General features: G+C 35.0%; 1 protein-coding gene across 2 annotated transcripts in view; it reads right to left on the bottom strand.

The window, feature by feature from the left end:
• LOC121316914 (mediator of RNA polymerase II transcription subunit 23) overlaps positions 1-11,619 on the bottom strand; it is a 32,429-nt gene extending 20,810 nt beyond the window's left edge. The window contains exons 1-11 of one of the 2 annotated variants that reach the window (XM_041252264.1): positions 11,411-11,619; positions 10,990-11,021; positions 10,696-10,783; positions 10,232-10,356; positions 9,544-9,655; positions 9,099-9,197; positions 7,342-7,443; positions 6,859-6,928; positions 5,061-5,173; positions 4,640-4,735; positions 3,990-4,007 (exon numbers count right to left, since the gene is read on the bottom strand). In XM_041252264.1, coding sequence (XP_041108198.1) covers positions 3,990-4,007; positions 4,640-4,735; positions 5,061-5,173; positions 6,859-6,928; positions 7,342-7,443; positions 9,099-9,197; positions 9,544-9,655; positions 10,232-10,356; positions 10,696-10,783; positions 10,990-11,021; positions 11,411-11,461 — 906 coding nt within the window. In that variant the 5' untranslated portion in view covers positions 11,462-11,619. The remainder of the gene's footprint in view (positions 1-3,989; positions 4,008-4,639; positions 4,736-5,060; positions 5,174-6,858; positions 6,929-7,341; positions 7,444-9,098; positions 9,198-9,543; positions 9,656-10,231; positions 10,357-10,695; positions 10,784-10,989; positions 11,022-11,410) is intronic. The other variant, XM_041252265.1, reaches the window with a different exon arrangement.
• Between the last annotated feature and the right edge of the window lie 2,211 nt (positions 11,620-13,830).

Below are 13,830 nucleotides of genomic sequence, written 5' to 3'. Positions count from 1 at the left end.
CATATAAGCCTGTTCCTTTTCTTCCTAACAACATTGAGATTTGGGCCCTATAAGGTTTTAGAATGTGCATTTTTAAAGAGAGAACATCATGACATCATTATGTTTTTCATCTGTTCTGATCTATTTTTTTAGGTACTGGTAAACTTCTTTCCTATTGGTAAAATGGTATATACTTAGTATTTACCACTTTAAAGCACCAGTATCAACAAGTAACAAACAAACTGAATTCCACATCTTTTAGTTGACAATAACTTACTTGAGAAAACCACAACAGGCAAGCCTTACAAGCCTTTGCTTTCAATAGTATTACTAAAGCCCCTTTCATATTGGCACTCCTACCCAGGTAGTGGCTACCTGGGTCACAATCCCGCATAGTGTGAAACCACGTACCCAGGATGTGGATCCACACGCTTTGACCCAGGTAGAACGAGACAAAATACATGATGGGCTTTAGTAAGCGGACTAAGTAACAAAGGTTTAGGCTAGGTTTCTGTTTATTCTGTTTAGCCACATTTCTGTTGATTGGGACACCATGAGCCAGATTGCAGCAGGGATGAAGAAATATTTGCTCTAATCAGCATTTGGGCTGACAATTCAATCCAGAGAAGCTGAATAGATGGAGGGGTGGTCATATGCACAATGCTGCTTCTGGGGCACTACCTACGCACTTTATATACTTCCTTCTGCGACTCAGATCAACCCTGCTTCTTCAAAAAGCAATGCGAAACCGCACAGTTGACCCGCATGACACCAGGTCACGACCCGGGTAGAGCATGTCAATGTGAAACTGGGGATTTAGATGTGTAGATTCAGTTGTTCCTAGGAGTGAAAAGAAAGCCCTCTTGTGGGAAAGTGTTGTATAGCAGAAAGTTTTAGTAACTTTAGCTTTGAATTAGATTTTAGTAAACCATTGAAAATGATTTTGCCTAAAATGTTAAATATGCATACTTGTATTAGAACCTATAATATACTGCAGCTTTTTACTGATTTAAAACATACAGACAAGTGTCCAACATAACAGTTTAGAAACAATACGAATATGGTATAAGCTAAAACTGTAACAAAAAAAAAAAAAGAAAGTAATCTGTAAGACATCAATACTTTACCATGCTCATTTTGATGGTTAGTTTATTGGATTTAAGGCTTATATGGGACAAAACAGCTTTGAAACCAGACTCAGATTTGCATGCCACTGTTTATGGGTTTTAATATATATACTTTTATTTTTTAATATTCAGTTATCACTATTATTGCATTTTTGTGAGGTTTGATAAGCAAAATCAGATATTGAAATATTCGATAACATAAATGATTTCCATGACTACTGCACCTTGTGCCATGTAATGCTATGCTAATGGTGTCTAACACAGTAATAGTTTATTTAATGAACTGAAATCTGAAGAAACTGGTAGACATATTTAAATACAGCTGAAAATAAGTGTGTTGTAGGTATCAGACTATTCCAAACATTTGATCCAAATTAAAGGGAAACAAATTCAACATGGCAAGGGGTACATAAAGCAATTTAGGAAAATAACCACATCTCTTGTAGATATTATTATCTACAGGTTATTAAACCTAGAAATTGGTCAAAACATTATTAACAAAAATAGCTATACCTTAAAATACAATGGGCTATATTTTCAAAGCATTTACTCCAAATAACTAGCTAATATAATGCAGGAACTCTCAAGCACATTCAAGTTTGCTTGTTTGCTTCTCTTTGGTAACATTAAGATAACATTTTCTCTATAGGTGTTAAAGGCCGGAGTAACTGCTTTGAAAATAAGGCCCAATATTTTTGATCTAATTCATGTCCTTTATAAAGCCACTGTTTTTGCTCTTTACCTTCCTTAAATGCATTCTATTTTTAAATTTATCATTTGCTATAATTCAGCAACAATAATGAAACTTACATACTTCCTAAACTGTCCAATTTTCTTTAATCCAATATTCTAACCTCAAAAAAGAAAGACATACATTGCACTTTCTTTAGCATGCTTCAAACAAAAAAAGAATTAAAAAAGCGATGAACCACGGCAGATTATTCCAGAAACACAATGTGTATGCGCCAACAAAAGTACATACCACAAGTAACTGATTGACAGCAGTGAGAATTCTTTCCAGAATAAAAACAAACACCACAATTGGCAGCAGAGCAAAACAGACAAGACTACTATCTACTCCAACATGCAAAAACTAGTCGATTCAGGGCTTGAAATTAACGTATTCCTCTACATTACAACAGGTTTCTTTCTAATTTTATATATTATATATGGCTGCTCATCAGATTCTGTTTTGTGTTTGTATGTCATCTCTGAAATGCTGTTTGGAAGCAAAATGCTACATAAATAGAAATTAATGGATACAAAACATATCTATACCTATCTAATATCTATATCTATACACAATTTAGCATTGGGGCTATATGCTGGCATTTCAGTATTGTACATACAGATCTTGAGAGTAAAATGAAAATTATCTGCTACCATTACATTACTGTTGCTTATTGTGTCACAATAGGTGTATTATTATTATTATTATTATTATTATTATCATCATCATCATCATCATCATCTAAACATTTAGTTGTAGGTGGGCAATGTAAGGTTAGCTTAGGTTATAGTTTGATAACCTGTAAATTCAAATTTCACTGTAATTAATATAAGCTGTATCACAGACCAGGCTATGAAACATTTTTACCACCCTGAAACTGTATAAGATGAGGCCATGATAATTATAAAAAAAAAAAAAAAAAAAAAAAGAAAAGAGATATTGCCATCACTTTGTACATATCACATTTTAAAAGAGACACACATTATGGTAAACATTAGATAGACTAGGTAGATTCAATTTTATAATGTTATTTAATTTTTAAAAATTGAGTCCACGTTAAAACGGATTTATAGAAAATGCAGCAATAGATTACTAACAGAGTACAGGTGACAAAAGGAAAAAAAAAAACTGAATGATTGGGCATATTTTACTTACTCTTCTTGAACATAACTGAACACATTAAACATAACATTAAACTTCTGATTATATGATTAAAAACTTAATTTTGCCATCCGAAGAAAGCTAAAGTTGAAAAACTGTAGCCAATTATTAGTATAGTGATAAACCAACAAATCATGCGATATTAACGATTGTATTCTTTTGAGTCGTAAACGAACCTTTTCCTTTTTGCAAACTGTTAAAACATCCATGAACTTATATAGAAGGTATTGCTTATAACAAAAGCAGCCAGTGGGAAGACATTTTGCACAGCAGAATATACAGCGTGATGAATCAGAGTTCAACAAAAAGTGACTTAGAAACCCTCATAAACTATTGCAGCTTGTTCAGAATGCCACCGCTAGAATTCTGACTAAAACTAGACAAAGTGAACACATTACTTCTGTTTTGGTCTGTACACTGGTTCCCTGTGCAGTAAAGAATTGGTTTTAAGATTCTGCTGTTAGCTTACAAGGCCCTGAATGAATTAGCATCTAGTTATTTGCAGGGGTTACTGACCCTGTATCTTCCAAACCGCACTCTGAGACCATGGGATGCAGGGCTGCTAGTTTGCATTATAGGTACACATATCCCTGTATTGGACATTTTACTGTTATGCTTTGCAATATGAAGAACTGCAGTACTTTTAAGTTTAAAGCCTTAAACAACCTTACAACCTTTCATCATTGTTAAAATTAGATGATCTTTAACATGTCTGTTAAATGTCAATGTCAGTATGTAGAATTATTATGATTTAGGTTTCTGTGTTGACAATTGGGTATTTACTTTTTTTCTTTCTCTAAAGCTTCAAAATGTTTTTAGGTCAGGCTAACCTTCGTCATTATAGACAGGTCTCCTGCAGTTAATGGCAGAGTGCCCCTCACTGATACAATAATTTCAAGCCCCCAAGGTGTTTACAATCTAGATGGAATCAGTGGCTACCAAGCGGCCAGCATCTAGTTAGTCACAATACAACAGTAAGATTGTGAACATACCTGAGCAATGTTCAAGGTCTAGAGCATTGGAGGGATGGGCAGGACAAGACAGGACAGAACAAAAATAAAGGAAGAAAAAAAAAAAAAAAAAAAAAAAAGAAAGACAAAACAGTGACTATGAGGCCAGCCTCACGCACCCCCCCCCCACCCAATAGTTAGACCACAAAACGAAAATCAAAAAGAAAGAAAAAAGCAATAATATTCCCCAAGAGGCAAGTTATATAGTAATAAAAATGTACACAGTCCCCAAAACATGACAATTCTTCAGAGAGGAATGAGAATTGAAAAACAAAAAGGGTTTTTTTTTTTTCTATGTGTCTATGTGTTTGCGCTTTTGTATGTTTTTCAACTAAGCAACTGGAATCATGTCAGAGCTAGTGTGGCAGGGAGTATACTGGAGGCTGGCCTTATAGAAAAAAAGCAATGCAAACAAAAAATTCTATTTTTTTTTTCTTTTAAAAAGCTGTAATCAATATGCTACAAAAAAGGATCTCAAGCAAGATCTTTGATTGTAAACTAGCTTATGCTGCAATACAATGTCAGAGTATCTAATAATGTAACCTTATCTCCTTAGTTAGCTACAGCAAAAGCAAAGAGAATAGAACAGTGTAAATACTTTTAAGGAAAGCTCTAAAGGTTGTGTAGAGTACCTGCTTGTTAAGACCTAGCATGTTGCAGACCATATCTCTTGAATATGGCTGTTCCAGCACATATCTTAACAAACCCGTTTGTGGCTCAAAGAGATCCTGGAATGAAAACACAACACAAAACGCATTTAGGAAAATATATTCTTAACGCTACATGGCACGGTGGAAAACTGCAACTTAATTCTTAGTTATATCAATGTTAATATCAATTAGTACTTTATACCAATGGCAAACTGTTTTTCGCCTTTTATTTTTTATTTTTTTGCCAAAACATCTTTTTTTCTAAAGGAACAGAGTTTTTGCTTTTACTCATTTACACAGTTAGTATAAACATGTCCTACTTTCAAAACGATGCTAACTAAATCCTTTTCCTATGTTTTACGTAATAGTTATGCTGAAGAACAATATTAGCAAATTTACTTACCTTATCATAAGGCAGAAGCCCTTTCAGTGGGAAACGAAGAGTCGCTGGATCTAATTTCCATGAATTACAGATTGCACCAGAGTTGTTTACCACAGGTAATAGACTACATCTCCCTAAATTAAAAAGATTAATTAATAAAAGAGTTAAGTGTACAGTTCTGGCTGTCATGCTTTAAGAAAACTGGCATAATATCTACATTTGAAAGTGGCCCAAGGATGGATAAACTATATTGTCTCTATGGATGTATATATAATATATATCATATATATATATATATATATATATATATATATATATATATATATATATATATATATATATATATATATATATACACACATACACACACACACACACACACACACACACACACACAAGTCTACACCCCCCTTTCAAAATGTTTACCTTTTTTTGCCTTATAGCTTGTAATTGAAATGCATTAAAATAGTTTTATTTTGTTTTTTTTTCATTTATCTACACATCCTACTATTAGCTCAGGTGTAACCAATCGCCTTCAAAATCACATACCAAGTTAAGTGGCCTCCACCTGTATTAAACTATAGTGATTCACATGATTTCAGGATAAATTCAGCAGTTCCTGTAGGTTCCCTCTGCTGGGTAGTGCATTTCAAAGCAAAGACTCAACCATGAGCACCAAGGCACTCAAAAGAACTCCGGGACAAAGTTGTTGAAAAGCACAGATCAGGGGATGGGTATAAAAAAAAAAATATCAAAAGGCCTTGAATATTACTTGGAGCATGGTCAAGACGATTATTAAGAAGTGGAAGGTGTATGACACTACCAAGGCCCTGCCTAGATCAGGCCGTCCCTCCAAACTGGATGACCGAGCAATGAGACTGATCAGAAAGGCTACCAAGAGGCCAATGGCAACTCTGCAAGAACTACAGGCTTTTATGGCCAAGACTGGTCAAAGTGTGAATGTGACAACAATGTCCCAAGCACTCCACAGTATGCAAAAAACACTCAGGATATTCTGTAGCCATGCAGCAAAAAGTTTTGTGGTCTGATGAAACTAAAATGGAACTTTTTGGCCTAAATGCACACTGCCAAAGCTACACTGGAGTGGCTAAGGAACAAAAAGGTAAATGTCCTTGAGTGGCCCAGTCAGAACCCCAACCTAAATCCAATTAAAAATTTGTGGCATGACTTGAAGATTGTTGTCCATGAACGCTCCCCAAGAAACTTGACAGAGCTTGAACAGTTTTGTAAAGAAGAATGGTCAAATATTGCCAAATTTACGCGTGCAAAGTTGGTAGAGACCTATCCCAACAGACTCACCGCTGCAATTGCTGCTAAAGTTGCTTCCACTAAGTATTAACTCAGGGGGGTGGAGACTCATCCAATTATGATCTTTCAGTTTTGTATTTAATATATAATTTTTTTTCTCAATAAAAACTTTTTCCCCTTAACAGTGTGGAGTATGGTGTGTAGATAAATGGAAAAAAAATCCTCATTTAAATACCTGAGGCACTGACACAAAAAAATGTGAAAAAATTTCAAGGGAGTGTAGACTTTCTATAGGCACTGTATGTGTGTGTGTGTGTGTGTGTGTGTATATATATATATGAAGAATTTCAAAATTTCTGCTGTAACATACACATTTGTAGGAGTGTTTTTCTATAGGGTGTACCGAAAGCAATCACTGGTTTTTAGTTACTACTTTTGAACAGCATATACCATGAAAGCTATCCAAGTAAATGTAATACAGTAGTATCACTGTTGGCTGCCTTTATTGAATAACAAATAGTTAGATTAGATGTTAAGATTGTGGTCTTACCGCAAATTGAGTTAATTCTTGCAGTTGCTCTAAAGCTGTCAACAAAATCAGATATAAGGCTTCCCAGCAACTATAAAAACAAGTTTAATAGTTAGTTTATCAAAGCTAAATTTAACTGGGATAAACCATGTAACAAAATGTTTACCAGTAGGTGTAACCACACACAGTTTATAACACAAAAGACACAGACAAAAAACTAATTGTTGAACTGTTTGCCTCAATATAATGTTTGATAGAAAGTAGCACAAAACAAAGTTTCCCCTTTGTACTACTGTGCATCAAAATGTTCCAACAGTTTTACTTCAGATGATCTACCCATGGTCACACAAAAAAAATTAGAGGCTGAGGCTGAATTTGAACCTCACTGAAATCTTCAGTTTAAGCTGCTAGACTATTATATATTAAACAGTCCATTCTTAAGAAATATGATGACAAGAAATGTAGATGCAAGTGATGATCTGTAACAAGAGTTCCATCACTTACCCAATGTGACAGCTTTCCTTCAGGATAGAGTTTTCTGATCTCTGTAATAGCGAAATAGGCTGGCAAAAGACAGGCATTTCTATCCAGGATGTACTCAACAACCTTAAAGAGAAAAGGGTAAATAAATAAATAAAAATAAATAGTAGACATTCTTTGGATAGCATCTATTGAAACATCCATTCTTCACAGCGAGAAGTTGATTCATGCGTTTGTTTTCTCTAGGACTGATTATTGCAATGCCCTGCTCACTGGTGTCTCCAATAGCCTTCTCTACAAATTTCAATATGTTCAAAATTCAGCAGCTAGAATTTTGTCCAGGTGACGTTCTAGGGATCACATTACACCTATGCTGGAGGCCTTGCATTAGCTGCCGGTTAGGTTTTGAGTGGATTTTAAAATCCTTCACCTGACCTACTTGGCTCTCCATTGGCTAGCTCTGCTTTATTTGTCAGATCGTTTAACCTTTTACACACCTACTCGCAACCTCTGCTCCACCAATCTTAAGACTGTTGTGTGTCCCTTTTGCTTGCCTGAACTCTATGGGCGAGACGGCCTTCTGTTGCTATGCCCCAAAACTGTGGAACTCTATTCCATTAAAGATCACAGATTCAGCAACTTTGAGTGTTTATAAATCTAGCTTAAAAACTTACTTTTTTGCAAAGGCATTTTTATGATTACTTTTCCTTATTTCTGTTTCTATGTGTTATCGTTTTTGTTGTAATTATCTTTGCTCTGTGAAGCACTCAGACAATTGCTTTTAAGGGAGCTATATAAAATAACATGTATTATTATAATAGAAGTCTCAGTTTAGCAGTAGAGTGCTACCTCAATATTTAGCTATCACACAAACACTGGAATATTGAAAAAAATGAATTATTGAAAGGGCCCTAAACAGTCAAGTACTGTAGCGTGCACTGGTGAAGGCAGCAGCAGGATTGGTAGGTGATGAAATCACACACAAAGACATAAGCCCAATATACGCTCCCCCCAATGCGAGAGGTCCCGGGTTCGCGCCCGCCCTCCACCAGTGTGTGAACTGAGGTTCATTAAACTGTAACAACCCAGCAGTTTGCACTAACTCATAGGACTGGTTTTGCTGTTCGGACACGGGGAGAGTGTTCAGCAGCACGGGCAGGCGGACACTCCAGAGTCGTAAAGATTCAAATAAGCGAGCTCAAGCTGGCAACAGTAAAAACCAGAGAAAGGTTGGTACTTGACAGAGAGAGAGAGAGAGAGGAGCCAAAGACAGTGTTAAAACCAGTAGGTCTTAAAAGAAAGACATCAATAACCAGTTAGGCTTATTATTTTGGATGCGTGTGGTGATGGCTGACAGTGACTAAATAAATACAATACCTGTAAATAATAAACCATTGAATTCGAGAACTGTCTTCATTTTTCACACGTTACTGTGAATTTAATCTAATTTGAGAATTCCAACACCATGAAATAAATGCTGAGTATTACCATTCTCGACATTTCTTCCTCAAGTGCGTACCAGCTGGTACCACTAATGAAATGTAGGGATTATTTCTGCCCCATTCCAAACAAACATAACTGTTGTGATTCCACTTGCTCTACCTATCCAAAAGCATTCAGCTTTTAAGTTAACCAGAAATAAATAGCATGGTAAATTGACAAACTAGAACCAGTATACTCCTGTTTCAATATTTTTTTTCTCTCTTAAAACATCCAGTTTTTACCTGTGCAAACAGACCACAAAAAGTACAGGCCCTAGAATGATAATAATGATGTCTTACTTCTCGAGCTGCTAGGAGCTGCTGCACAACAGCAGAGCTCACCGTGTTGGGAATAGAATGAATCTTCTCCAACAAGGCTTTTAAGAGATCACGAACCCCCTAAAAAAAAAAAAAAAAAAAAAAAAAGGGAAACACAAAATATGTTAAATGAAAGGGCTTTTGATTTCCTGAACTTAAGTCTGTGTGAAACCTATAACTGTTTCAGTATAACAGTAACACAATCTCTAGGTATTCAAATCACAGAACAAAATAGGTCATTGTAATCAATTGTTCATCACACTTAGGAAGTTATGAATTAAATTTTAGGCTACCAACAAAATTTAGGCTAACAAAAAACTGTTAATTCTATATGCCAGAATGCCATGCTTTATGTCTGGGATAAGGCACAATTTGCAATAGCACTTACAGCAATAGACACTCTATAATCACACTAATCAAATAATACCTTATAATCAACACCACCAATTATTTTCCGAATTAGTCTAAATGTCAAGGCCCACAGCTGTGTTCTTTCCCACTCCAGATTGTCAGAGTTGATCAGAGCCTCACACACCATCCTGAACAATTAAAAAAATAAGCAAGTCAGAAACATTCACACCCACCATGGCTATAAATACAAGATCAGTAACAAGAAAGTGTCATGAAGAAAAAAAAACATTATATACTGTACATCCACTTAATCACATGTAAATATGCAAGTTTGACATGCTCAGACAGATTCCCGTTAAGGTTCCCTCAATAAGCTGGGCTAGAGAATGTCCAAACCATTTCTTCCCAAATTAATAAGCACTTATCTAGATGTACCGCCTCTAAACAAGGAATAAGAACACAATTTTTTGTTTTGCCAGTATAGATGTATTTAATTTATACCACTGTTATGCAAGTGATTAGAACTACCAATCCTACAGTAGCAATTGCATTCAATAAGCACTCCCATTAGACACTGACTATAATGTCCCTTGTGAAGTCAGAGATGGTTCTGATTTCCCAGTATTGTTGTTGAACAATTGATCTCTCACACAGTGTACTGATCATACATTGCAGGCAGGTGGATATAAAAAAAAAAGTCAGTGTAGTATTACATATAAAAATGCGCCCTCCTTTATCACAAGAAATGAAATGTGTTTCCTTACCTTGGTGGCAAGAGGCCCGTTTCCACAGCCATTGCCAGGCAGTCGTAAAGGAAGGATATTCTTTTCGGACTATGCTGGCCATGAATGAATCTAACTATCCATTGCACACACTGGTCATGGGATTCCTAATAACACATATTTCAGTTTAGTGATTTAGGAAAAACTGCAGCAAACAGCTAGGATCACTGCTGTAGTAGGTCCACATACTATATATCAAACTACCACCAAATAAAAAGGTGGAACCTTTGATGGCATGATAAGGGTATTTTATATGCAAATGTTAAAGATTAAAAATCCATGGTACTGTAACTCTGAAGTAAGACAATCCGAGTGGCAAAATTTGTATTGTCAATTTGAGTGAAAAGTTTTTCACAACAATATCAAAACAGAGTCCATACCTTTTTACCTATAACATATTAGCTAAATAAAAACTAAAAATCAAAACAGAAAACTTGATTTCTCACCTGAGGAAGAGTGCTCCAGTACTGCCGAAATGCTCCAAGACAACTGATCAGCTTTGTTCTTTCATCTTCAGGTGTGTCCATGAACAAGCTATGATCATTTAAACAAATATGTACACAAATACAAATGTACTAATTAAAAAAACAGCTCAATTGCAAGCAACTGCTCTAAATTGTGGCTGCCGATCTCGACTCTTATCACCCTGTCAATTGATACTTTCTAAAACAAACTGCTGCACCCAGGAGCATAAACTTATATTAAAATATTGTAGTTGAAACTAGTCAGTATACACTTACCCAGCAAAGGCTTCCTCTATGATCTCTGTTTTCTGGGGAGGGAAAGAGTACGAATAATCAACACTCTCAATATTTGTTGCACATAACAAATACAAACATATTACGGCCATCGGTGTTAGTAGTAAAACATTTATAATAGGTAACTTTTCATGTTTTAATATTTCGAATAGGTAAGATTTGGCCTACCATAACATATTATTTGTAATGGGTAGGGTTTATCTCTTATATAATTGTTACTTATGAAGTTCAACCATGACACTGTTACTTTAGACTACATTTCTTTATACGACTGCTGCTAATTAACCAAGTGTTACAACATATATGTAAACTGACGTTTCCCATTAGAATTTAATTTAATTATCATGAAGATACTTATTTAACGATTATGTATTACCGCATTTGAGAACAAAGGATTACTCACCACAACCTCCTCAAATATGCTCTGGAGCTGAGTTTCCATTGAAATGGCCATTGTCCCGTCAGCAAAAAACGTCTGTTTCAGTATTCGTTAAAATACTTATATTAAATACAAAATCCCTCCATACGAAGTAATCACATTGTTATCTCAACTCTATTTTTTCCCTCCCACCCAGCTCTTTGCCTGCTGCGTACAGGAAGGCGTTGCTTGGCTCTGAACATTCCGAACCGAAACTGCACTTTAGGTAAATAGGTTCCGCAGGTCTGTCTTGTTTTTAAAACATATTATTATTATTATTATTATTATTATTATTATTATGTATTTTATGTTTGTGCTTTAAATGTTTATTTACTAGGTTTATTTTAAAATTGTAAAGAAAACACCAGTTTCATAAGTTAACGTTATGTTCCGTTTTTACTCTGATGCAAACATTTAGAATATCTTTGCTTATGCCTAATCAAGGCAGTTAAATTTCTTATCAATTTGTTCTGATTTCTTATGTACCGTTACATTTGGAATGGATAATAATTACATAGTTTTAGTGCAATAGGATTACTTTAATAAAAAAAAAAAAAAAAAAAAAAAAAAAAAACCCACGACTAGTAATCAGCCAGGTTACAGGTAATTTGGAATAAGAAATAACCGTATAGAGCAGAGAACATATCTCCCATAGTCAAGGCATTAAAACAGCAGTCACTATTAGAACAGAACATAAGAAGCACAGAATCAGTCTTTTAAAAAAATATTATGTGTTTTAGATCCTATTACTTCACCTGGTCTATTCGATGCAATTATAACTATGCAAAAAAGTGAACCTTTTGCTCTAAACTTACTTTTACTCAGCTTCCACTGATGCCATCTTGTTCTCTCTGTGCTAAGTTTGAAGTAGTGTCTTGGATTAACTTTATTTTTACCATTTATGATTTTAAAGACTTCAATCTGTCCTGGTTGCATATTTCATTAATTCTTGGAATCAGCCGTGTTGCCCTTCTCTGTACCTTCTCGAGTGCAATGATGTCTTTTTGTTGTGTGGTGTCCAAAACTGCACACAGTATTCTTGGTGGGGTCTAACTACGGCATTGTATTATCTTAGCATAACCTCTCTAGACTTGTATTCCATGTTTTTTGCAATATAGCCTAACATTCTATCTTTGTGGTATTATACCAGCTTTCTTTACACTATGTGAAAACTGGAGATAAAAAAACAACCATATCTATGGTCCAAACAAACTTAAATTGTGGCCAGGATTTAAACTAAAATATTGTTATCATATTATTAGCAGTAATTAATCTTTTACATTTTTAAGTTTAAGTATAACTTAAAGAACACGTCTGTTTTTCAAAAAATATTACATGTACTAATTTCTCTGAAAACAATGTTTCAGTAGACATTTGGGTGTGGTGAGGAACACAATTGTTGGCTGTACATTGTTATTTGAAGTTTGCAGTCCTAGAAAACAATATGCACAATTACATTTAACCTCTGTTATGCTATTAAATTCCCCTTAACTACTTTGAAATTACTGAACATGAACTATGTACTTCTGTATTTTACAGTCTGTATTGTTATAGTTAGTATTCTTCATAATAAAGCAGGAACTTTGTTCTGGTGGTGAGCCTAAGGTTATTTTATAATGAACTTGTTCTGCTGGAAACTGGAGTTTTCAGACAGTTGTTTTCATACTATTTCAAGGTTAAATAAATAAATGACAGCAACCCACAATGTGTTAAACAAACTTGCAATTTTGGGGGATTTTGTGCAGTAATTGGAAGTTGCTGAAATTTTTAAGCAATTAGTATGGGCCTTAAATATCGTTAAACAGTGGAAAAAGAATAACAAATCTCAGTATGGGGAAGCAAAAGGGCAAACAGAATGCTTGGGTAGGCTTTATAGTCATAAGTGTAAGTCAAAGGTGGTTATGAAAAGTAGTTTAGTGCATTGGTGAGACCAGACTTAGACACTGTCACACTATGCCATCAAACCTGCTTAAAAGTGCTAAATACAGCTTGCGTCCACACTACGCAGCATTTAATACCATACTCGAGAAATTGATTTGAGATAACCTCAGGAGGTAGTCTCGAGTCATGTTCTAATTAGATCACATTAGATAGTGCGGTTTATCATAAGTGTGGACGGTGTAATACCAAACTGTTGTGTGTGTGTGTGTGTGTGTGTGTGTGTGTGTGTGTGTGTGTGTGCGCGCATCCTCCAATATCCCAAAATGCTTTGTGATATGTTTGGCGAAATACTCAGAACAGGCATCATTAGACCCTGTAGTTAGTGCACACACCGCATTAATTTTTATGCTTTAAAAAAAAAAAAAAAAAAAAAAAAAAAATCTGTCAGGACATCTCTAATTCTCTTTTAAACTAGTGGGAAAAATAACAAAAGCACAACGTTAAATTAGGCTAATGCAAAAATG

This window comes from Polyodon spathula, chromosome 6 (genome assembly GCF_017654505.1).
Source record: "Polyodon spathula isolate WHYD16114869_AA chromosome 6, ASM1765450v1, whole genome shotgun sequence".
Classification (NCBI taxonomy): domain Eukaryota; kingdom Metazoa; phylum Chordata; class Actinopteri; order Acipenseriformes; family Polyodontidae; genus Polyodon; species Polyodon spathula.
Note: the sequence above shows the minus strand (reverse complement) of the source record. Positions and strands in the feature narration are given on the sequence as shown.